Source organism: Capricornis sumatraensis, chromosome 12, assembly GCF_032405125.1.
Source record: "Capricornis sumatraensis isolate serow.1 chromosome 12, serow.2, whole genome shotgun sequence".
Lineage (NCBI taxonomy): Eukaryota > Metazoa > Chordata > Mammalia > Artiodactyla > Bovidae > Capricornis > Capricornis sumatraensis.
In genome coordinates this window covers 94,721,320-94,743,534 of record NC_091080.1, presented here as the reverse complement: position 1 = coordinate 94,743,534, position 22,215 = coordinate 94,721,320, and the positions used below count along the sequence as shown (strand labels likewise).

Genomic DNA, 22,215 nt, shown 5'->3' with positions numbered 1-22,215 from the left:
TCCTGAATTCCTCTGGACCACACGTGCACAGAAAGACTCCCTGGAGACCAAAGGGAGCTCATGTCAAGGGATGTTCTACCCAGACGCCTCTGCAGTAAAACCACCTTGTCTAAGAGATGTGTGCGCACACGGGAGGATCCTGAGACAGAGCAAGTGTGGACTGTGAACCAGGCAAATCAAAATGACTGGCCACAGGAAGCCCGGAAGAAAGGTCCCGTTAAAGTAATTCCGATCACGACGAGGGCCTGGCCCAGTGCCTCTGAGTGCCTCCGAGTCCCCCACGTGTCTGTCCACGCGTACTGGACTCTTTCCTCTTAACAAACATTTTACTTACTTAACTGCTTCCCGTCTTTGTGGGAATTCTTTTTGCAAAGCCGAAGGCAGAGCCTCGTCACTGACCCCAGGCCTCATGGCTGGGATCTGGCGCTTCCACCGCCGGGACCCAGCCTCGGTCTCTGGCTGGGAACCCAAGCCCCCTCCACGCCGCCGCAGGCTGAGGCCCCCGAGATCGGTCACCCCAGACCTCACGCGCAGAGATGAGGAAAGGGTTGGGGGGGATGAGGAGATGACACGCCCTGAAGTCCAGGCTCTCGGGCCGGTGCTACGTGGGGTGTCTGGCAGGGTCACTGTAAGCCTTGAGGCTGCCTCACGTGGGTTTTTTCTATGCCCACCCCCTGGTCCCTAATCGTGTATCTGTGACCCTGCCGGGGACCCACATAAGCACCTCTGAGGACCCTCTGAGCACGTCTATCCCACCGTCCCCACAGGCCTGGCCCTGGGACAGTCCCCTGCTGCCCCGGCGGCTGGGACCCCTACCTTTCCAAGCAACTATGGAAACATTCAGGCCGACGTGAAAAGGCCCCTCTTCAGCGATTCTGCCTGTGCTCCCAGCCACTGGTTCCTCTTCCCTCGTGCTGCAGTCTATTTAAAGCCAACTCCAAATATCATATCATTTCACCCATAACTAATCTTCAGCCAAAAATAAAACTTCGTACTTTATCGGAAAGAGTGTGAGCAGTGTGCTGTGACGCTTCCTGTGGGCGGTCGGGCCGCCGGCGGCTGGCCCACCCGGACCTGCGGGGACCCTCCACCATCCCCGGGGCTTCACAGTGATCAGTGGTCCTGCCTGAACACCCTGTCAGTCCTGGGGGGACGGGCACCCCCCGGAACTGAAGTGCTCAGACAGCACATGTTATCCAAACGGCAGCAGCTCCTGAAATCAGGCAGCAAGAACTGGGGGTCCTGCAGGAAGACGGGGGCCTGCGGTGGTGCGTGCACACCGGGGTGGGGCCCTCGGGCCTCTCGCTGAGCCCCTGCCGAGGAGCCGGTCCTCCAGCCGGTGGTTCTCACGTGGGGCCTGCAACCTCAGCACTGCAAAGCTGGCTCCTCACGCAGCCTGGCCATGGGACCCCGGGGGCCCTGTGGGCGTGTGCTGGCCTGGGGGCTGTGTGGGCACACCCCCGCCCTGGGGGAACAGCTGGGCACAGCCAGCTCCCTGGCTGTGGACGCAACCTGCCCTTGCGGACGATCGTCGGCTTTGAAAGAAGGGCATCTGGCCAGCAAGGGTGCCCAGGATGCTCAGGGCAGCGGGCATTTGGAGGTTGGTGGAGGGGCACCAAGGACACGGGTCCGGCTGCCTCTTGCTCCTAAGGAGGGGGCTCGGGCAGGTGCTGGCGGCCGGGCTGGCGGCCCTCAAAGGGCCCTCTGGCCGTGACCGCTGGCTGCCTGCTGAAGGGTCCTTCCTCTCTGTATCTCTCCCGCCACACTTCCTGGATGGGCCTCCTCTTGTCTAATGCTCAGCCAAGTCTCCTCGGGCCCCAGAAGTCCCAGGTCAGGGTACTACCATGTTCAAGTCCAAGAGCATGTGTCTGTGGTCTGCGTTTCCTGCGGGGCTGGGACACAGCGGCTGGAACCCACCGGAGACAGCAGGCGTCAGGGGGAGAGGCCGGGGGAGCCTGCACCAGCAGGGCTGCGGGGGCGCCTGGGGCCGGGGCAGGGGCACGCGCCAGACGTGCTCTCGGAGACGGGGAGGAGGGACGTGTGGGCCCCACAGAAAGGACAGGAGGGAGTGCAGGCAGCCACCTGCTCCGGCCGGAAGCTGCCCCGTCCAGGGGGCACGGAGGCTGGGACGGGCGGAAACAGGGGCTTAGGGGCACCGGCAGGGGGTGGGCCGCACGCCTGATGATTTCTGAGACCAGGACAGGTCGACGCCAGGCCCGCGCTGGTGGAAGGGCCAGTCACTGTGCCTGTGGACCAGCGTCTGCAGGAGGCACCTGGGGCGAAGGCTGAGGAGGGGTCTTGAAAGGGGTCTGGCGTCTTCTTTCAAAAGCAAAGCAAACTAGGCTGAGGGCTTGGAGAACTTCCCCAGAACCAGCGAATGGGGGGCCTTTGTGGTTCTGTTCAGCTGAGCACCAATTTCCTACAGACCTCATGGAAACGGACAGACAGACGCCCCCACTTTGGGGCAGGCATGCTCCCCAAATTACTTTCCAGGCTCCTTGCTCAGCCCTCCGACGGGATGCTCCGGAAAAACCAATGCTGAGGGCCAGGCGAGTTCACAACAGCCCAGCAGGCTCTCGCCACCAGAAACAACATCAGAGTCCCAGGGAGACACTGTCCCCAAGGGCCGGGCCCGGTGGAGTGGGCCGTGCAGCCCGTGGCTCCACGGCGTCAGTGGGGTGGTGCCTCACTGCGCCTGACTTCTGCTGTTCTGAGCCCAGTTCTTAAAAAGAACCCTTGGGATGCCGGGGAGGCTACGAAAGTCCCTTAAACCTTAAAGAACCTTAAAATCCTCTTATCTCACCGCGTTTCCAAAGAAAAACCCAAAATACAGCTTATGCACATTCTCACGACCTCCCGATATGCGAGGCGGTTTTCAGGCCATCCATGGAAACACCACGACGCCGCGGGGCCTGACAGGGAGGAGGACGCTGTGCTGGGCCAGGGTGAACTGCGGGCACACGCGCGGCGACCACCACGTTGGTGTCTGCAGGCAGGTCCCCCAGAGTAGAAGGTGTGCAGGCCGGGCGGCATGTCTGTTCCCTCCCAGCCGTGACTCACCCCCAAATCCTGTGCATCTGTGGGGAGAAGCCTGGGGGGCGCCTCTGCCTCCTCTGGGAGCGGAGGGGACGCGGGCACTGTCAGCCCTGGTCACCCCAGACAGCCACTGGGCAGGGCGTGCCCACCCTCCCGCGTGGGCAGTGCGGGGGTGGGGGGCGGCTACGGGCAGCGCCTGCACCCCTCCTTCTGAGCCTGGTTTGGGGCGGTGGGAGGCAGGGACAGGCTGATTCCGCCGGGGTGGGGGAGGGGACGGTGGCACCCGGATTAAGATCCACTTATTTGCGTGTGATTTTCAGAGGGGAAAGTGTAGGCTGAAAGAGAGCAAGTTAAATATAAGACGTCGTTTTCTGTAAAAAGAACATTAAACCAGCGGTCACAGGTCAGGACGCCGGCCTTTGGACCCGCGGGGCACGGAGGCCTGGCCGGCTGTCTGAAGAATCTAAGCCGGACTCACCTCCTCCCACCTTGGCTGCGGCAGAGAGGCCCCGGGGTGCGGGGCGGCGGGAGCTGACGCGCCGGCCGGGCCGCCAGCCTCGCGGGGCCCAGGCCCCTCTCCCCGCGCCGGGGGCCATCCCCGCGCCCCCCTCCCCCCGCGCCCCTCCCCCTCCCCCCGCCGGGGGCCCAGCCCCCCTCCCGCGCCCCCTCCCCCCGCCGGGGCCCCCATGCCCCGCCCTCCCCGCCCCGGGGGCCGCGGGCCGGCTCGGCCGCGCCGCCCCCAGGCTCCGGGCTGCCGGCTCCGCGCGCAGGAGCAGGTGCAGCCCCTCCCGCCCCCTCCCTGCGGGCCGCGCCCCGCCCTCCGGGTCCCCAGGCGGTCCCCTCCCCCCGCCCCCGTTCCCCTCCCCCACCCGGCTTCCCCGCCCCCAGCCCCGCCTCCCGGCGCCCGCGGCCCGGCGGAAGGACGCGCGGCGCCCCGAGTCCTGGGAGGTGAACTCGGCACCCCCAGCCCCGCGGCCCGGGCGCCCCCTCCCGCCCCTCTCGGCATGGAGGCCGCGGGGCGCGCGCAGGCGGCGCGGGACCGTGTCCCCAGGTAGGCGCGCGGGGGCCGTGCGCCCCCGGCCCAGCGCCGGGCCGCGGGCGGGGGCGGCGGTGCGGGCGCCTGCGCGCCCCTGGGCGGCCCCTGCGCTGCGTGCGCGCCCGCGCTCGGCCCGCCGCCGCCGCCGCTGCGGGGCCGGGTGCGGGGCACGGAGCCCGCGCGCCCCACGCAGGGACCGGGCGGCTGGGTGCCGAGGGTCCCACGTCCACGTGCGCGCGGAACTTTACTCTGGGCCTTTTTGTGCGGTAGGATCGATCCGTATGGGTTTGAAAGGCCTGAGGACTTTGATTATGCAGCTTACGAAGAGTTTTTTTCCGCCTACCTGGCGATCCTCACCAGGAGGGCCATCAAATGGTCCAGACTTCTAAAGGGCGGAGGTGCTGTCCGGAGGAGCACGACCGGTGAGTTCGGCGCCTGACCCAGAGGGTGCGCAACAAGTCGTGCGGCCCCCGGTGCGTGCGGCCCCCGGTGCGTGCGGCCCCCGGTGCGTGCGGCCCTCGGTGCGTGCGGCCCTCGGTGCGTGCGGCCCTCGGTGCGTGCGGCCCTCGGTGCGTGCGGCCCTCGGTGCGTGCGCTCGGGGCAGCTCAGGACTTGGGGTTCCTTCGAGGCCAGGGGCGCTGCCCCTATCCCAGCCGTGCCCCGCGCAGGCGCACAGGTGAGGGCGCTGCGCGGTCCAGGTGCGAGGCCCCCTTTCCTCGCCTGGACGTGGGGCCTGCTCGCCCTTTGAGACGCTTGGCGCCCGTGGCCGTCTTTCCAGAAGAAGCCGGGATTCCTGCTCCTCAGAGCGAGCGGCCAGGGCAGTGCCCCCGCCGGCTTCTGTGCGGAGCGCTCCCTGCTCCCTTCAGAGAGAAAGCGGCGGGTTCGGGGGGGGGGGGGGAGCTCCCTGGACCCCTCAGCTCCTCCCCGGCTTCTTCCCCGCCCCACGCTGTGACCCGGGGCCTCCTTCATCTGGACTGGAGCGCCTCCTCCGGGAAGCCTTCCAGCCCCACCCCGCAGCTCCGCGCTTCCTGCCCTCTCCTTGCCTCTCTGGTCCTCCACGTGTGGGTCTTACTTTATCCTTAGTTTTCCGCGCTGGGGACAAAGATCCCTCTGTGCCGGCTGGGCTGGCTGGATGGTCCCTTAGCTGTTTGTTGAATAAATGAATGAAGTCTTTGCCTGCCTGCTCCCTAGCTGAGGATACCGAGGCCAGACCTGCCCACTGGAGATGAGGGGTGGGCAGGAGTGTGCCCCCGGGGGCCTCCTGACACGGTGTTAATGACAATGAAGGGGTGAGGACAGGGGTCCCATCCGCGGGGGGCTGAGCTTTGTGACCATAGCATTAGGGGTGAGGAGAGGAGGGCCAGAGGTGGAGCAGGACCCGCACCAGCTCACGGTGGGCACTCAGGGGACAGCCAAGGACCCAGAGGCCGGTTTATGCCGCAGACAATCACTGCAAGATGCGCAGGCGCTCGTGCCCCTTTGCACGCGGCACGCGCGTGGACGTGTGCTCCCCGTGGCTTCTGCCGTGCCTCTTTGCACGTGGCACGCGCATGGACGTGCATTCCCCGTGGCTTCTGCCGTGCCCCTTTGCACGTGGCACGCGCGTGGACGTGCGCTCCCCGTGGGTTCTGCCGTGCCCCTTTGCACGCGGCACGCACGTGGACGTGCGTTCCCCGTCGGTTCTGCTGTGCCCCTTTGCACGCGGCACGCGCGTGGACGTGCGCTCCCCGTGGCTTCTGCCGTCTGCGTCTGTCTGGCCATCTTTTCTGTGTCACAGCGACGGCGTGCTAAGTCTGTATCTTTCCTGCGGAAACCATTGCTGTTCAGTCGCCAAGTTGCGTCCAACTCTTTGCGACCCCATGGCCTGCAGCACGCCAGGCTTCCCTGTCCATCACCAACTCCTGGAGTTTACTCAGACTCACATCCGTTGAGTTGGTGATGCCATCCAGCCATCTCATCCTCTGTCATTTCCTTCTCCTGCCCTCAATCTTTCCCAGCATCAGGGTCTTTTCCAGTGAGTCAGCTCTTTGCATCAGGTGGCCAACGTATTGGAGTTTCAGCTTTTGTAGCATCAGTCCTTCCAATGAATATTCAGGACTGATTTCCTTTAGGATGGATTGGCTGGATCTCCTTGCAGTCCATGGGACTCTCAAGAGTCTTTTCCAACACCACAGTTCAAAGGCATCAGTTCTTTGGCGCTCAGCCTTCTCTATGGTCCAGCTCTCACGTCCACACACGACCCCTGTGGGAACTACTGACTGCTGTCTGGTTTCCAGTGTTGCTTTCCCAGGGGATTGGGAGTAGAAGCCGCCTGAGTGCAGAGCCTTCCAGACCTTAGCTGTCTTCCTAGACTTTTGTAGTTGCCTGGTTTGACGGTTCTGTTTTGTTCTGCTTTTGCCCAGGGCTTCCCTATGACTCAGCTAGTAAAGAATCCACCTGCAAGGCTGGAGACCTGGGTTTGATCCCTGGGTTGGAAAGATCCCCTGGAGAAGGGAAAGGCTACTCACTCCAGTCTTCTGGCCTGGAGAATTCCATAGACTGTATAGGCCATGGGGTCACAAAGAGTTGGACAGGACTGAGTGACTTTCACTTTCACTTCACTTGCCTTTTTGGAGCACATTTCGACTCTTTCTGAAAATTTAATTTGGTTTTATTGAAACTGCCATTATTTCTTTTTTGCTTTAGCTTTTGAATTTATGTAATGTTTGTTAAACTTTGTAATTATGGTGTAACAGGCTCAGGAGCAAATACGCTTGATCCCTGGTGAGCCTTGGCCTGGGAGTGAGGTTCACCGCCAGGTGAGCTGGAGGGCGTAGCGGCCTGGTGTTCTTCCAGGGAATCTGGCGAGGCGCCTGTGGGCTCACCCAATTCTGTGCCCGGGGTGTTGCCGCTGAGCTGGTGTGGCTTCCGGGTGAGACGGCCGGGGTTCCCGCAGCACCCGTGGCACTCCAAGGGAGTGGTCAGGCGTAACCAGGAGTGGATTTGTTAGTCAGGAAGCGGGAATACGGTTTCTTCCTGCCAGATGGTCCGGGCTGGCCGGAGTGTCCACAGCTGTGTGGCGTCCCGTGGGAGGGAGGCCGTGAGGGCCGTGGGCCCCGGGTGGGCAGTGGGAGCTCCGTTTGGGGCCCCGACCTTGACCCCAGCGACCACACCTGGAGGACCGCCTTCATCCCTGTTCCTCAACCATGTCTTGCTTTTGGGTTCTGCTGTGTGTGTTCTCTTTTGAGAGGACTTGTGTCCAGGTCCGCAGATGAGCGCTGACACTCAGCCTGCTTGAGGGTGTTCGCTGTGGGTCCATGTTTGCTTTCTGTTGGTGAGGAGGCCCACCAGGAGCTTCGATTGCTCACTCATTCTCAGCGCTCGACCTGGCCAGCCGCACCCAGGGAGCTGCCCCTGGGCCTCTGTCCATCCCGGCGTGGAGGGACGTGACGAGAGGAGCTCTTCCGGTTTGCTTCTTTCTCTCCTGCCCCGTGGGCGAGAGGGTTAGCACCATCTGAATAAGAATGAAATTGCAAGACATGTTTAAAGACAAATATGAAAAAAAAAAACCCTGGGAACCTGCTTAACTCCTGGGGCAGACAGCTGGGAGTTAATTCTTCGGGGCCGAGCTTCTCTTTAAAAACGTTTCCCACCTGTTTCTGCGGCATAGTTCACACTGCTCCGCGTGTCGGAATGAAGAGTGCGTCAGCCCTGCCCTCGCTCTGGGCGTGGGAGGACCACTTTCTTTCTCTTCCAGAGAAGCTGCGTCAGAAGCCCGGAGTCCCTGAAGCTTCTGGGCGCGGCTGCTCTTCTCACAGCCTCCCGGGAGCCCGGAGCCCTGACCGTAGTCCAGGCCCTGGGCTTCGCTTCCACTTTGGAGGGAACTTCCCATTTTCCTTCCATTTCGGAAGGAAACCGAGGCATGATCGAGGTATGGTCTGCCTAGCCACATCCGACGCCAGAGTTGGGGGTTTAACCAGCTTCCACTGCACTTTTTAGACTCTTTGCAACCCCACGGACTGCAGCCTACCAGGCTCCGCCTTCCACGGGATTTCCCAGGCAGCAGTACTGGAGCGGGTGCCATTGCCTTCTCCACATGTTTTACACTTTATGTTCCGTTTTTAAAACTTTGCAAATGAAGCTCACTCTTCTTGGCGTGTAGCCCTGTGAGTGCGGACAGACGCACAGTCAGGTCATCCCCAGCACGCGCAAGGTCTAGAGCAGCGGTCGCCTTCACGGTCCGCTCCTGTGTGGTCCCGGGCGCTGAGCTGCAGGCCCGGGCGTGGGTGAAGGCCTCGGCTGGAGAGCAGGGGCTGGGAGAGGCCGCAGGGCTGTAGAGGGGGCGTGAAGGTGCGCCGGCCTCTCCCGCCCTTTCTCTGGTTCTCTGGCTTCTCTGCAGGTGCGCGCTTAGGGTGGCGCCTGAGCAGTTCTCCGCGTGTTCGCGTGTGTGGTGCTGGCCTAAGTGACGCTGTCTCTGTGTTTTCACTTCCGCTCTTTGCGGTCCGTCCCTGGAGTTGCCAGGAACGTCTGTATGTCTCTTCCTTCTGCTCTGTCTCAGTGGGAGCGGTCCCTGCCAAAAGCTAGGACTGACCCTCCCCTTGCAGTTGAGAGAGGGTTAATTCAGGGCACCCCTGGGCATGCCGAGCCTTGAGGTGGTGTGTAAATAGTAGGAGTTTGGAGGGACGGTCCGGCTGAATGATTGCTGTGTTTGGTAGACTGAAATACCACGTCCAGTAGCGGGGGGACCATGTCACGCTGGCTGAGACACTCTGGCCACGCGTGATCCTCTGGCTGCACAGGTGCCTCCGAGCTGCAGAGGGTTCTTGGCTTTCTCTGCCTCTGGCGGGTGGTGCTCACGTCTGTCCTTCCCTTCCTCTGGGCCTTCCTCGTCACCCCCCCAGCCTCTGCAAACTCCCATCCTGAGCGCCCTCCCGAGAGCGGCGGGTACACGCAACCTGGCCTCGGGGAGACGCTCTCAGGAGCTCGTGGACTGGTGGCTGTCAGCTTGAATTATAAGATTTCAGCAGCAGCGCCTTTTTCGCTTTAACCTAGGACATTGTCCTGTAATTTTTTTCTGTTCGGTACAGCCGGTGCCTGAGCCAGTGCCGACCTGCGTTCAGGACGGTGGCGTCTGTCCTGGGCTGTGGGGTGGGCTGGGTTGGGGGATGGGAGGCAGCCCGTGTCCCTGCACCGCTGCTGAGGTGGAGGCTGGGCTGCTGCGGCCCGCCGACCACTCAGCGGGAGGGGAGAGCGGACTTCTGTAGGGAGGGCCTGTACCTGTTGGCGGGACGTGCCTGTCTTGCCTTTCATGTCTGACTTACTGACCTGTGAGAGCTACCCATGGAAACCTTTGGAGCAGGGCCCGTCTGAAACTCCATGGAAACCTTTGGAGCAGGGCCCGTCTGAAACTCCATGGAAACCTTTGGAGCAGGGCCCGTCTGAAACTGCGCTTTCCCTTTCTCAGTGAAGCGCTACATCCGAAAGGGCATCCCGCTGGAGCACCGGGCCCGCGTCTGGATGGGGGTGAGCGGAGCCCAGGCCCGGATGGACCTGAATCCCGGCTACTACCAGCGCCTCCTGCAGGGCGAGCGGAGCGCCAGCCTGGAGGAGGCCATCCGGACAGGTGACTCGGCCCCCGGGCTGGGGCGGCCCCCGGGCTGGGGCGGCCCCCAGGGTGACTCAGCCCCCGGGGTGGGGCGGCCCCCAGGGTGGGGGCGCCTCCCCCAGGGGAGGTGTGTCTGCACCCAGACTCTTGGTTGTGATGGGGACGAGGAAACCTACGCTGTCAAAGGCGCACCCGACTCCCACTTTCTCAAAGGACAAGCAAAACGGGCTTATTTGACAGGAGGACAATGGTCAGAATTGGTTCAGAAAATCCTCGAGCGGGCAGCTAGGTGGTAAGGAAAATGGTGGGAAGAGTGGGTTTCTTCTGCAAGACGCTGCCCAGGGGCGTGAGGAAGCCGCTGAGCGATCTGTCAGAACTGACGAGGGCTGGGTGGCCCCGAGGCCTCGAGACACAGCTGCAGGAAGCTGCGCGCCACCCCGCTCTCTGTGCCGATGCCCAGTGTCCAGAGACGCTCACGCCCTGGCCGCCGTCTCGTGACCCCAGCTTCCTCGCCGGCCACGGGCGCTCACAAGTGCAGAGTCCTCAGAAAAACGGTTAACCTAAGTTGAATAATTAGCTCTTTAGGAGACATCTGCTTTTCCGATTTTGCCAGCTTCTGAAAACGAGAAAATCAAACACAAAGTTCTTCATTTAAAAAGTTGGTTACTTTAAACGTCTGGGAGGTTGGATTGACTGGGGACAGTGAGAAAGCGGTGTGTCCTCAACGTAAGGAGCGGGGGGTCTCGGATCCCAGCAGCGCTGACATGGGCAGGGAGAGACCACAACTGACGGATGGTTGTTTGTCTGAAAAGTGAATTTTAAAGGCTCTACTTGGTGCAGAGTTTTGGATACTTTTAATTACGGTGAAACATACACAGCGCGCAGTTTCCCATTCTGTTTTTCCAAGGGGAGCCTCTGTCCTGTTGCACACGACGCCCCCAGCCCTGGCTCCACCGTCTGCTCCCTGTGTCTGAGTCCGACCCCCCTAGACTTCACGTGGTGGAATCAGGCAGTGTCTACCCTTCCGCATTTGGTCGATTCCACGGAGCACAGTGTCCGAGAGGCCCAGCCGGGCTGTGTGTGCGCCAGAGCTTCCGCCCTTCCTGAGGCTGAACCAGGTCCCGTGTGTGTGCGTCTTCGGTCCCTGGACACCTGGGCTGCTCCCACCCTCTGGCTACAGTGAATTCTGGCTGAACAGGGTGTCAAGTGATTCTCCGAGACCCGCGTTCAGTGCTTTGGGGACAGACCCCGAGGTGGGACCGCTGGGTCACACGGCCGCTCTGGTCTGCGGTCAGGAAGCCTGCATCGGTTGTGGGGCAGGGTCAGCAGAGCAGGCACGTCGTGCACCTGAGCCCAGATGGGACGTCCACCACGTCTGCCTCCGGTGCGGGGGCCAGGGAGAGAGACTTCAACATCTGCTAAAGCCTCTCGTCACAAAGATCGTTACACAGGCGTCAGCCCAGTCAGCCAGTCTCCTGAATTAGTGAAAAACGCATTTCCCCCTGATAGGTGCCGGTTTGGAGAACGTTTAAATTTCCAGGGAAAAGAAATCTTTTTTGTATAAAACATATGATTGAAAATTACAAGCTTGGAGGCAGCCCGTTTGCTGCTCGGCTCAGATCTGGTCTTTGTGGGCAGGCGCAGGGCTGGGGGCCCGAGCTTGGGGGCAGAATCCCCGAGGCCGCCGGGAGGCCTTGCATTATCAGCGGTGTCCACGTATGTCCCTTCGCCGACACCGCCACTCTGCTCCAGGTGGGGTCAGAGGATGTCCGGCCGCCACCCCCACTCTGCCCTGGACGCAGGTCCACAGAAATGTAATGGGGGAAGGGAGGGGGTGGCGGAGGTGGGAGAGGCCGCCAGGCCCCCTCCTGCAGGCAGAAGTTGGCGGTGGTAAGTTTGTCTGTGCTGTGCTAAGTCACTCCAGTCGTGTCCAACCCCATGGGCTGTAGCCCAGCAGGCCCCTCTGTCCATGGGGTTCTCCAGGCAAGAGGCGTGGAGTGGGGTGCCAGGCCCTCCCCAGGGCACCTTCCCGACCCAGGGTGGCACCGTGGCTCTAGGTCTCCTGCACTGCAGCTGATTCTCTAGCACGAGAGTCTCCTGGGTGGTTTTCAGTTTTGTCTCTTTGTCTCTCAGGAGCAGGGGGCTCTCAGGTGCCCTGCCTGCTTCTGTTTTCAGTGTTAAGAATTGGGGAGAATTTCCAAAGCTTTATGTAAAGTGCTCACACTTCACCCACACTTGGGAGCGTGGGGACGGGAGGAGACGCTGGGGACCCGGCAGCCTGGCCTCGTCAGAGGAGCTGATGTTGGTGTTGATTGGAGAGTAAGGGCTGCAGGCTGCTGGGGGCCCTGGTCAGGCTGCTGGGGGCCCGGAGCCGCCTCTGCCCCTGAGTCCAGTCGACGGTGGAGGCTGCTGGGGGCCTGGGGTGGCCTCTGCTTACGCCCTGAGTGCTATGTGGGTCCCCGCAGACATGAACAGGACCTTCCCCGACAACGTGCGCTTCCGGAAGGACGCGGAACCCTGCCTGCAGGGCCCCCTGTACAATGTGCTGCTGGCCTACGGGCATCACAACCACGGCGTGGGCTATTGCCAGGTGAGCCCCGGCCCCAGGGACCCCAGGGCCTCGCCCAGCCAGGGCTCCCACGCCCCCCACAGCCCGGGCATCACAACCACGTCGGGGGCTATTGCCAGGTGAGCCCCGGCCCCAGGGACCCCGGGGCCTCGCCCAGCCGGGGCTCCCACGCCCCCCACAGCCCGGGCATCACAACCACGTTGGGGGCTATTGCCAGGTGAGCCCCGGGCCCCCCATGGACCCCGGGGCCTCGCCCAGCCGGGGCTCCCACGCCCCCACAGCCCGGGCTGGGCCTCTCGGCGGGGGCGGGAGGGGGCAGCCGTGGACGTGAACACAGGCTGTGTTTGTGGGACGTGGGTGACCAGCACCCTGTCGCCTCGGAGCCGATGGTGTGCGTGTGTACACGTGCGTGTGTGTGCACGTGTGGGTGAGTGCGAGCGGCAGGCCGGCACGGAATGCAGGGCCTCCTCCGGAAGCCGGGCCCCTGGGTGGCGCGTCGGGCAGCGGAGTCGGTTCTCGTGCGCCTGGAGGTCCTCTGTGTGTAGCATCTCGGGGACGCATGTCCACAGCCCAGACCGCGAGCAGAGCCGGGTCGGGAGCCGATCCTCGGGCTGCCGGGCCCTCCTGCCATGCACACTGGAGGCCGTGGTGTCTGGGGGTGTGTGGGCAGGAGGACGGGGCGGGGGGGTGGGGTCCCCACGCTCCAGGCCCCCGAGCTGGAGGCCAGGCCTCCCGAGAGGATGGCTGGGCATTCAGAGCCGTGGGAGGTGGCGCCCGAGCGACCCGAGTGGTTTCTCCTGGTGAGAGTTTCACAAGGACGCGCCCTGCCCGGTTCTAAGGCAGAGTCCCAAGAGTCAGTCCTGACCGCACGTGTCTGTCGATGGCAGAGCTGCGAGGCCGACGCTACCCTGGACGGTCATTCCAGGATCACGCGCGTTCTAGGGACGGACGAGGAAGACGGGGAGTTGGCGGGTGGAATCCCAGGGACGGGGGAGCCTGGTGGGCTGCCGTCTGTGGGGTCGCACAGAGTCAGACATGACTGAAGCGACTCAGCAGCAGCAGCAGCGGCAGCCACACGGTTACAGGGTCTGGGGGTGGGGCCGGTGTCAGCGCGGGCCTCCTCTGATGGCAGCGGATGAGCTTCGTCAAGGGGTGTCTGATCCTGGTGACATTTGTCTGATTTCAGGGGATGAACTTCATCGCGGGGTATCTGATCCTGGTGACTAAGAGTGAAGAGGAAGCCTTCTGGCTGTTGGACGCCCTGGTGGGCAGAATACTCCCAGGTGCGTGGAGTCCCGCAGTAAGAGTGACTCGATTTCTGGTGTTGCTGTAACGATGCTGCTGACAAGTCCGGGCGTGGCGAAGCATAAGGCGTCGTTTGAGAGCTGAGGTTGACAGTCTTCCTGCAGTTGAGTTGAGCTGAGACGCTCCCAAGATGTGGGGGCCCAGCGGAGCGGCGACCTCTCCCCCGCCACCCCCTCCCCGCGGGCGGCGCTGTGGCTCAGCCTGGATGCCGCTGAGCCGTTTGCTCAGCTACGTCAGAGACCAGATTATGACGGAGGCTCCCATCGTGACCACTTCCAGGTGGCGTTTGGGAATTTGGGGAACTTCAGAGAACAAAGCCTAAAAGCCTGGCAGCAGCAGCAACTGAGAGAGACAGGTGAGGGCTGGGAAGGGCTGACCTCGAGCAACGGAGAAGCGAGGCTCCAGGTGCCCCCACCCCGTGGTTCCTCACAGAGGCTTAGAGTCGGATCGTGTCGTTCCCAGCAGTCGCTGGATTCAGTCAGTACAGCAAAATGGGTCCCGCTTCAAAGCCAAAGGAAGCCTCCAGAGGAGCGGGCAGGGCTGCGGGAGGGGCCACCGTCTCCTTCGGCCGGGGCTGGGCAGGGCTGTGTGCGTCCTCAGGCCCCTGGGCGCACAAGCTAGGTCACTTCAGCACGCGCTCATCCTGCGTTTAGCTGCTTCTGTCTTTGTCACACCAAAGTTGCACAGATAACATCCTCCTCTCAGAAGCTCCGAGACTGCAGCGCGGACAGAGGGCGCGCCGTGGACGCTCTCCTCAAGGGTCCCCGTCCCTCGCGTGCTCTCCGCCCGTGCTCAGCGGGGTGGTGTGTGCGTTTCCAGCTTCTTGCTCTGCGTTTGCGTGCACACAGGTGTGCAAGCACATACACGGAGTGGAAGTTAGTGACCGAATGACACAATAGAAAGCTGAGCTGAGACAGAAGCTGGTTCTTTGGGAAAACTGTTGAAATGCACAGGCGTCTGACAAGACTGATAAGGAAGGGGATGAGGAGTCTAGGAGTGCGAAGGGCGCCGGGATGGGAGCCGCTGCAGGGAGTCCCAAGAGCCGCAAGAGAGCTTGAGTGGAGTGAAGAGCCGAATGGACGGTGGGAGCATACAGGCCAGCAGAGCTGGAACGGGGCCCCTGCAAGGCCAAATGCAGAGAAAAGCGTCTCAGGAAAGCTCGAACGGACAGATAATTCCCAGTTTCTAAGAAACAGAGACAGATGAACTCATCCACTCGCGCTGTGAAGCTGGTGTTGCCTTCCTGTGGTGCAGACTGATCTCAGGAAGAACGCGAACGCAGAGCTCATTGAAATAACCCAGGTGTCAGCACCCGGAGCTGAGCGATGGTTATAGAGCAGTGTTTCTTTAAATGCGTGGCTCAACATGTGGATGGGTTAATCCATAGATTAAGGATGGGTAGTGGCTCCGTCAGTGGAAGGGTCACCGACAGGGCCACGCCAGGAGGGCTGGAGGGAGGAGTGCTGCTGTCTAGCCCCTCAGTCCTGCCTGACTCTGCGAGCCCGTGGACTGTGGCCCACCGGGCTGCTCTGCGCTCTAGGCAAGAGCACTGGAGGGGGTTGCCATGCCCCTCTCCAGGGATCTTCCCGACCCAGGGATCAAACCAGGGCCTCCTGCAATGCGGGCGGGTTCTTTGCCAGTGGCCGCCGGGGAAGTCTGCAGGGGAGGGTCCTGGAGCTGCTTAGGTGCTGCAACAGTCGCTAGGTTATCGAGGGACAATCAGGCCTGTCCATCTCTTGTGCTCGGTACGTGAGCTGTATCGAGGAAAAGACGGTTAAAACATCATTCCGTGACAGCTGACTGTCTATAGAGAAGAAAACAGAACTAGACCCTTATTTCGATTCCAGGTAGACTCTAGACGTATGAAAAAGCAAAGCTTAGAAACTCGAAATGAGTCAAGAGAACAGTACGATCCCAGAGTAGGAACAAAGTCCTTGAACGAAATTCAGAAAGCATGAAAGACACGATTGATCATTTTAGTTATGTTAGAATTAAAAACTGATTTTGACACGACGTAGTCTGCAGAGTAAAAAGGGATCCGTAGAATTAATGTGTAAAGAATTCCTAAAAGTCTAGGTGGATACAGGTTGACAGAAAAGGTGAAGGATAGGCCTGACAGGCAGTTTACAAAATAGGAGACCTGCGTGGTCCCGAGTTGGGGCGAGGCAACCGTGGTCTCCCGGGAGCAGGGAGGCCAGGTCTCAGCGCCGAACGAAGCTGGGCGTCAGCGGCGAGGGCCGGAGGCCGTCCCCCAGTGCCCACGACACCGTGATTCAGAGCAGTCGAGTCGGAGCAGAGGAGGGAGAGCGCAGCTCTAATGAGGCGGAGATGGCGGGGTCCCGGGCCGCCGTGCTGGCCCCCCGGGCTCTGCCACCCCCGGCGCGGCCCCGGTGTCGGAGTTTCATCTGTTGCGTGTCAGCCGCTCAGACAAGCCCCCGCAGGCCTTCACGCTTCCCCTCTCGTCCCCAGTCGGCAGAAGCCTAGCTGCCCACGCACAGCCACGCTGCTCCTCTGAAGCTGGGCTCGTCTGGCAGTGAGTGAGGAGCCCAGAGACAGTTGAGGCTGGGGCGGGAGGAGGGGTCCTCACGGGAGCGCGGGGATCTCTCCCAGACCAGTGACTCCCCAGCAGCAAACAGTCGTGTTAGCCCAAGCGTCCGAGCGCCGTCCTGCTGGGGCTGGGGGTGGGAGGATCGGCGTGGACCTGGGCCAGGCCCGCAGCCCAAGCGCAGCAGGGGTCGGCACCGCCGGCCCTCGGCTTCCCTGCGACCTGCTGGTCGAGCGCTCCAGGGGTCGGAGTTCTGGAACGGCTCAAGACGGTGCTGCAGGCTCGTCTTTACCTTGGGAACAGAGCTGGCGGTCTGCACTGACTGGTCGTCTCTGTTGGGGGGCAGTCGTCACCCCGGCCTGGCTGTAGCTGTGTGTGTTGACCTTTTGTTCCCTTAAAATCTATACCTGGGTTTCCCGGTGACTCAGTGGTAAAGAATCCGCTGGCCAGCGCAGGAGACCCAGGAGACAGGAGTTTGATCCCTGGATCAGGAAGATCCCCTGGAGAAGGAAATGGCAGCTCACTCCAGTGTTCTTGCCTGGAGAATCCCATGGACAGAGGAGCTTGGTGGGCTGCAGTCCACGGGGTCCAACAGAGTCGGACACGACTGAGCGACTGAAAACCACAAAACCTCTAGCAACGGAGACCTTTTCTGCAAAGGCCTAGATCACAGGATGGCCCAAACCTAAAATGGCTCGTCGTACATCAGAAGGGTTATGCCCGAGCCTCTTCCTCCAGGGACCCGTCTGTCCTCCGACTCCTGAGCCTGCAGAAAAGCCCCGCTGCACCCCCCCACCACGTCAGGGACTGGGGTGGCGTCTGGGATGTCCCACCGGGGAGGAGTCCGTCCCTTAATGAACAAATGCATCCGCGTCCCGAAGAGCTGGTCCCACCTGTTTGCCCTGCGACATGGGGAAGCAGGTGGCTCCCCCACCGCAGCTGGACAGCAAGGCCCAGGGCGGGCGGCGGGGCTTGTCCTGGGGCGGTGACTCTCGGGGCACACCCCCCAGCCCTGCAGCCGCGCTCATCCCCCGCACCCCAGGCTGACACCTCCAGGCTGTGTGCAAAGGGGGTCCCTGGGAGAGGCCTGACTCGGGCCCCAGAGGGGAGGCTGGACCAGGGGCCCCTGAGAAGTTTCTCAGCCTCTGTGTGCAGACGGGACCCCGCAGGTGGGGCTGGCCATCGGGGTTTGTCCATGTTCTTGGCAGGAGAGTTTCAGTGACCCTCCGGCGACCGGCTCGAGCTTTGGGGGGTGACCTTGACTCTTCTGGGAGCTGCCATAAGCCTCTGTAGCCAAAGTGAGAACGTGCTGAGCTCGCGCTCCACAAATCCGCTCGTCTGCCCCGCTGAGCCACTCAGAGCTGCCCCCCTCCCTGCCTCCGAGGCCAGACTGGGCACCCCTGGTCAGGGGCAAGAGGGGACGGCGGGCTGGACTTGCGGCCAGGCGGGGTGGGGCTGTGGGGGCAGGGGGCATGGTGGGGAGGGGCGCCCCAGGCCCCAGGTGTTAATGACCCAACAGCTTCTCCAGCCTTGGGCTCAGTTTAGCGTGTGCACACCCTGAAAACCAGTGATGTGACTGTCGTGTCAGCGCTCATAATGATTCTGTTTTAACGAAAATACTTAGCAAGAATGTCTTTCTCTTTGCCGCAGTGAATGGCCAACTTTATTACACAGATTGCTCACTGAAATTTCATGGCAAAGTTCCAGCATTAGGTTAAATACACCGTTATGATGACCTACCACAATAACAAGCTGGAAAGTTCCTTGGCAAGAGAGCATCCATTTCAAAAGACAGAAGGGCGACGGGCGTAATGGGTACCAGCGGGGGCCTCACCGTCCGCTCGCTGGCCCGGTTCCCGCTCTGGCCGGGTGGTCCTCTGGAAAGGGTTGGAAAGGGTCCCGGGGGCCCCCACCACTGCCTGGCTCGGGGGGCACGCAGGTTGCGGCCGTCCGGCTGTGAGACCCGCGTCCCTGCCCCCGGACCCCCCCCCCCACCCCGCCGCACAGCAGATTACTACAGCCCCTCGATGCTGGGCCTGTGAGACCCACATCCCTGCCCCCTCGCCCCCACAGCAGATTACTACAGCCCCTCGATGCTGGGCCTGAAGACGGACCAGGAGGTGCTCGGGGAGCTGGTGCGGACGAAGCTGCCGGCGGTGGCAGCGCTGATGGACGGCCACGGCGTGCTGTGGACCCTGGTCGCGTCCCGCTGGTTCATCTGCCTTTTCGTGGACGTCCTGCCCGTGGAGGTGAGGGCGCCCAGCTGGGCCCAGGGCCGGTGGCACGGCTGCGCACTGACCCGCCGCTCCCTCCACAGACGGTGCTGCGTGTCTGGGACTGCCTGTTCAGCGAGGGGTCCAAGATCATCTTCCGGGTGGCGCTGACCCTCCTCAAGCATCACCAGGCCTCCATCCTGGAGGCCACCAGTGTCCCCGACCTCTGTGAGAAGTTCAAGGAGATCACCAGGGGCCGCTTTGTCACCGAGTGCCACAGCTTCATGCAGGTGGGTGTCGGCTGCGCGGGGCCCCCGGGAGACCGGCACGCTCACCCCGCGCCCCCCACGCCGTCGGCTGTGGGGGGGTGCCACCTGGGGCCCCCCCTGAGCGCGCCAGGCCTGCTCCTTGACTCCTCCTGGGCCTCCCTGATGTCCCCGTCGGCGCCAGGCCCACCCTCCTCAGCCCTCCACGTCGCCTCCTCTCCCGCCCTGGGGGGGTCACACCTGTCTGTCCCCCGCTGCTGGGGTCCAGGCCTGGTCCAGGCTGTGTAGACAGCTGACCTGAGTTGATGACCCGGGTGCTGCGTCCCACAGGCCCTTCGGGCGGGGTGGGGGGGTTTAGGGGGCCAGGGGGGGCCACTGACCCCAATGCCTGGCCCGTCGCGCCCTCAGCCGCCCTGTGCAACGGTGGTGGCAGGTGCCCCCAGGCTGGCAGCCTCCGAGCCTCCTGGACCCGGTTTCCTCAGAAACAGCCCCTCGGCCCGGGGGTTCAGGTGGTCTTACTGCTTGTGTAGCTGCAGCCCTGGGCCCAGGCGTGGTTGCCTCCGAGAAGGGAGCCCGCCGTCCCCACAGGAGCCCAGCCTGGCACATGCCACCCACAGCCCAGCCTCTGCTGGACTGCAGTGCGGACGCTCAGACCGTGTGGCTTTGGTGTCTGGCTCCTGGGCTCAGCGCAACACTTCCGAGGAGGAGCAGGGGGCTTCCAAGGAGGAGCGGGGGGCTCCCGAGTGCAGAGGGTGCCCAGTGAGGGCAGGCGGCCTGCCTGCCTGTCCCTGACGGCCGCGTGTCCGCGGTAGGGCGGCTGGTGTTCTGGCCTGGACGTGCTGTGGGCCCTGTGAGCTGAGTGGATGCAAGGGGATCGCAGAGGGTGAGGCGGGGGGAGCGTCTCCCCACACGGCAGAAAAAGTGCTGCGTAAAGAAATGTGTCCGTGCGCACGGCAGGTGTGGCCGCTCGCTGCACGCTGATGGGAAGCGACCCTGGGCTTGCTTCGTCGGGGGTCTCTACAGACTTGTGTATTTCGCAACACTGCAGTTCATGCATCAGAGGGCTCTCAAGTCCTGTCCCAGACCATCTAGAATCTCCTAGGTTCCACGCGGAAGCTAGGAGCACTGTCATGGGGAGAGGTCAGCTGAGCCCTCCAAAGAGTCTGTTCTCCGGCCCCCGAGTCGCCCGGGGCTTGCTCCCAGGGTCCCCTTCAGCCCCCAGGCACCTTCCCTTCTCCTCGTCAGGCAGTTTCTCTGTTACTGGAAACAAGTCTGAGTCCCTTCCTGCTTCCGCTTCTCAAGTCTAGTCTCTCCTAGGCCCTGAGTAGGTTTCAGAGCTGCTAAGAGAGTCAGCAGTTACAGGGTCAGAACTCAAAGAACTCAGCACAGGCAAGGAAAGCAAATCTAGCACACTGGGGCCGCATGGGGCTCGAAAGCGTCTGTGCAGCGAAGGGGAGCAATGGCGGATGAAAAGGCGACCCCCGCCCCCCCGAGCTGAAGAGCGCGTGTGCAGGCCACGCCCAGACACGTGGAGGCCTCGGCTGGACACGGGGCTGCGGAGTTCCGTCCAAAAGCGGGCAGAGGACCTGAGCAGACAGTTGTCCAAAGACACACAGGTAGGCAGCAGGTACACGAAAGGGTGCTCCACTTCCCTCGTCATCGGGGAGACGCAGGTCAAAACCCCATGTCACCTCACACCCGTCAGAACGGCTGTCATCCAGAAGACCACAGGTAGCGACTGTTGGTGAGCGTGTGAACAGGGAGCCTGGGGCACCGTTTGTAGGCGTGTAAACTGGTGCAGCCACTGTGGAAAAGTGGAGGCTCCTCAGAAGCTGAACAGAGAGCTGCCGTCTGACGCAGCCGACCCACTGCCGTATTCCCGAAAGGAAGCGGAAGCAGGACCCCCGGGAGGGCCGCCCACACACACTCCCCGCAGTCTCAGCAGCCGCAGCGTGGACACAGCCTGCAAGGCCACATGAGTCCATGGGGACCAGTGTGGGCCACCCACACGATGGGCTTTCACTCAGCCTCGAAAGGGAGGGAGAGCCCGACACCTGCTCCACCCTGGAGGAACCTGGAGACGTCATGGTCAGTCACTGTCCCAAGAGGACAAAGACCGACTCCACTGATGCGAGGCCCCTCGAGGAGTCAGGCTTATAGAGGTGGAAGGGGTGCTGGGGATGCAGTGGCTGGGAGAGGAGCTGGAAGGTGACCCCACGGGCGCAGAGCTGACACTCGGCCCACACCTCGAGTGGCTCAGGCGTAAATGGTGTGGTTTCAGCACACGCGCACAAAGCCAGTAAAGGAGTGGGAACGGGACGTTCCTCAATTTTAATTCCAGTGGCTCAGGGCCTCTGACTTCAGAATCAGATGTTTCCTTCACGGACTGGATTCAGCATTTTAGAAGTGACCCGAGTGAGCGGGCAGGGGCCCGTGTCCCAGACGCCGTCTCAGGCACTTTCCTGAGCTTTGCAGCGGCTGAAACCCAAGACGTGGCCCAGCCTGAGGCCTGATATTCATAGCTGAGCCAGTTGCACGCACACCTCCGGACCCCCTCCCTGGTCCTCAGAGCACTTTGCTGAAGTCCCTGGGGGCGTTTAGGGGGCACCAACGGCCTGTTCTTGCTCAACCCTGCAGTAAGCTCTCTTGCTCCCCTCGCCCTCGTCCTCATCCTGGGAGGGCGGAAGGGCTGCTCTTGCCCTCGTCCTCATCCTTGGCAGGGGGAAGGGCTCCCCTCGCCCTCGTTCTCCGGGGGGGGAAGGGCTCCCCTCGCCCTCATCCTGGGGGTGGAAGTGCTCCCCTCGTCCTCATCCTTGGGGGGGGTGCTCCCCTCGCCCTCGTCCTCCGGGGGGGGTGCTCCCCTCGTCCTCATCCTGGGGGGGAAGGGCTCCCCTCGTCCTCCTGGGGGGGAGGGCTCCCCTTATCCTCATCCTTGGGGGGAAGTGCTCCCCTCACACTCGTCTTGCGGGGAGGGCTCCCCTCACCCTGCACAGGCGTCCGTGCTGAGGCTGGAGCTCTGTCACTAGCTTCAATCAGCTCTGCCGCACATGACGGACACAAGTGGCCTTCCTCTGCTTGCTGACTGCTGGCCTCAGCCCGGCAGCACCAGAAGCTGGGAAGGTCTAAACGAACCCGTTTCTGTTGCAGAGAGTCTTCTCGGAGCCCGGGAGCCTGTCCAGGGCCAGCATCGCCCGGCTGCGGGAGCGCTGCAGGGCGCAGCTGCTGGCGCAGGGCTGAGGCCTCGAGCCGGCCTCCGGCTGGCGCGGTCACTTCCGAGCGAGCAGCCGTCCTGCGCTCTTCCCTGCGAGCTGTCATACTGTCTCTAAATATATATTTTTACCTGGAACGTGACCTGTGTTTGTGTTCGTTACACCAGCTCTTGTGAGCCTGCAATGTAATGTTTATGACTTTTTGAAACTGTTACACAAGCGATGTGTAAACCAGGTGTCACACTGAGGGGCTGCAAGTCAGGTCTGGGCTGTCATCCCTGACCCCCGGGGGAGAAGGTGCCCCAACGAGACCCCTCCCCTCGGGGCTGAAGGCCCCAACCCGTCTCCCTCCCTCTGGAGATGCCACCTCTGATGAGAAGCCCCCACCCAGGCAGGCTGTGCCCTGCACAGGGGACACAGGCAGGGTTGGGGGAACAAGGGCGTTTCCCGGG

At 62.5% G+C, this 22,215-nt stretch overlaps 1 protein-coding gene across 4 annotated transcripts; it reads left to right on the top strand.

Annotated features, from left to right (window-relative positions):
- Positions 1-3,985: 3,985 nt before the first annotated feature.
- Positions 3,986-21,884, top strand: GRTP1 (growth hormone regulated TBC protein 1). Of its 4 annotated transcripts, XR_011145780.1 has the most exons (9): positions 3,986-4,087; positions 4,343-4,494; positions 9,516-9,674; positions 12,122-12,246; positions 13,412-13,508; positions 13,810-13,885; positions 18,149-18,324; positions 18,393-18,578; positions 21,702-21,882. XR_011145780.1 is itself a non-coding variant. In XM_068984401.1 (8 exons), the coding sequence occupies exons 1-8, from the start codon at positions 4,041-4,043 to the stop codon at positions 21,789-21,791; spliced, it is 1,029 nt and encodes a 342-aa protein (XP_068840502.1). In that variant the 5' UTR covers positions 3,986-4,040; the 3' UTR covers positions 21,792-21,884. The 4 variants fall into 4 exon arrangements, 3 of the variants coding, with proteins under 3 accessions (XP_068840502.1, XP_068840501.1, XP_068840503.1); XM_068984401.1 differs by lacking the exon at positions 13,810-13,885 and having other exon boundaries at positions 18,152-18,324; positions 21,702-21,884; XM_068984400.1 differs by lacking the exon at positions 13,810-13,885 and having other exon boundaries at positions 21,702-21,884.
- The last annotated feature ends 331 nt before the right edge of the window (positions 21,885-22,215 follow it).

Coding starts and splice junctions, on each gene's coding strand:
- GRTP1 (XM_068984400.1), top strand. CDS start 4,041: ATGGAGGCCGCGGGGCGCGCGCAGGCGGCGCGGGACCGTGTCCCCAG. Junction 4,088..4,342: donor GCGCGGGACCGTGTCCCCAG/GTAGGCGCGCGG, acceptor TTTGTGCGGTAG/GATCGATCCGTATGGGTTTG. Junction 9,675..12,121: donor GGAGGAGGCCATCCGGACAG/GTGACTCGGCCC, acceptor GGGTCCCCGCAG/ACATGAACAGGACCTTCCCC.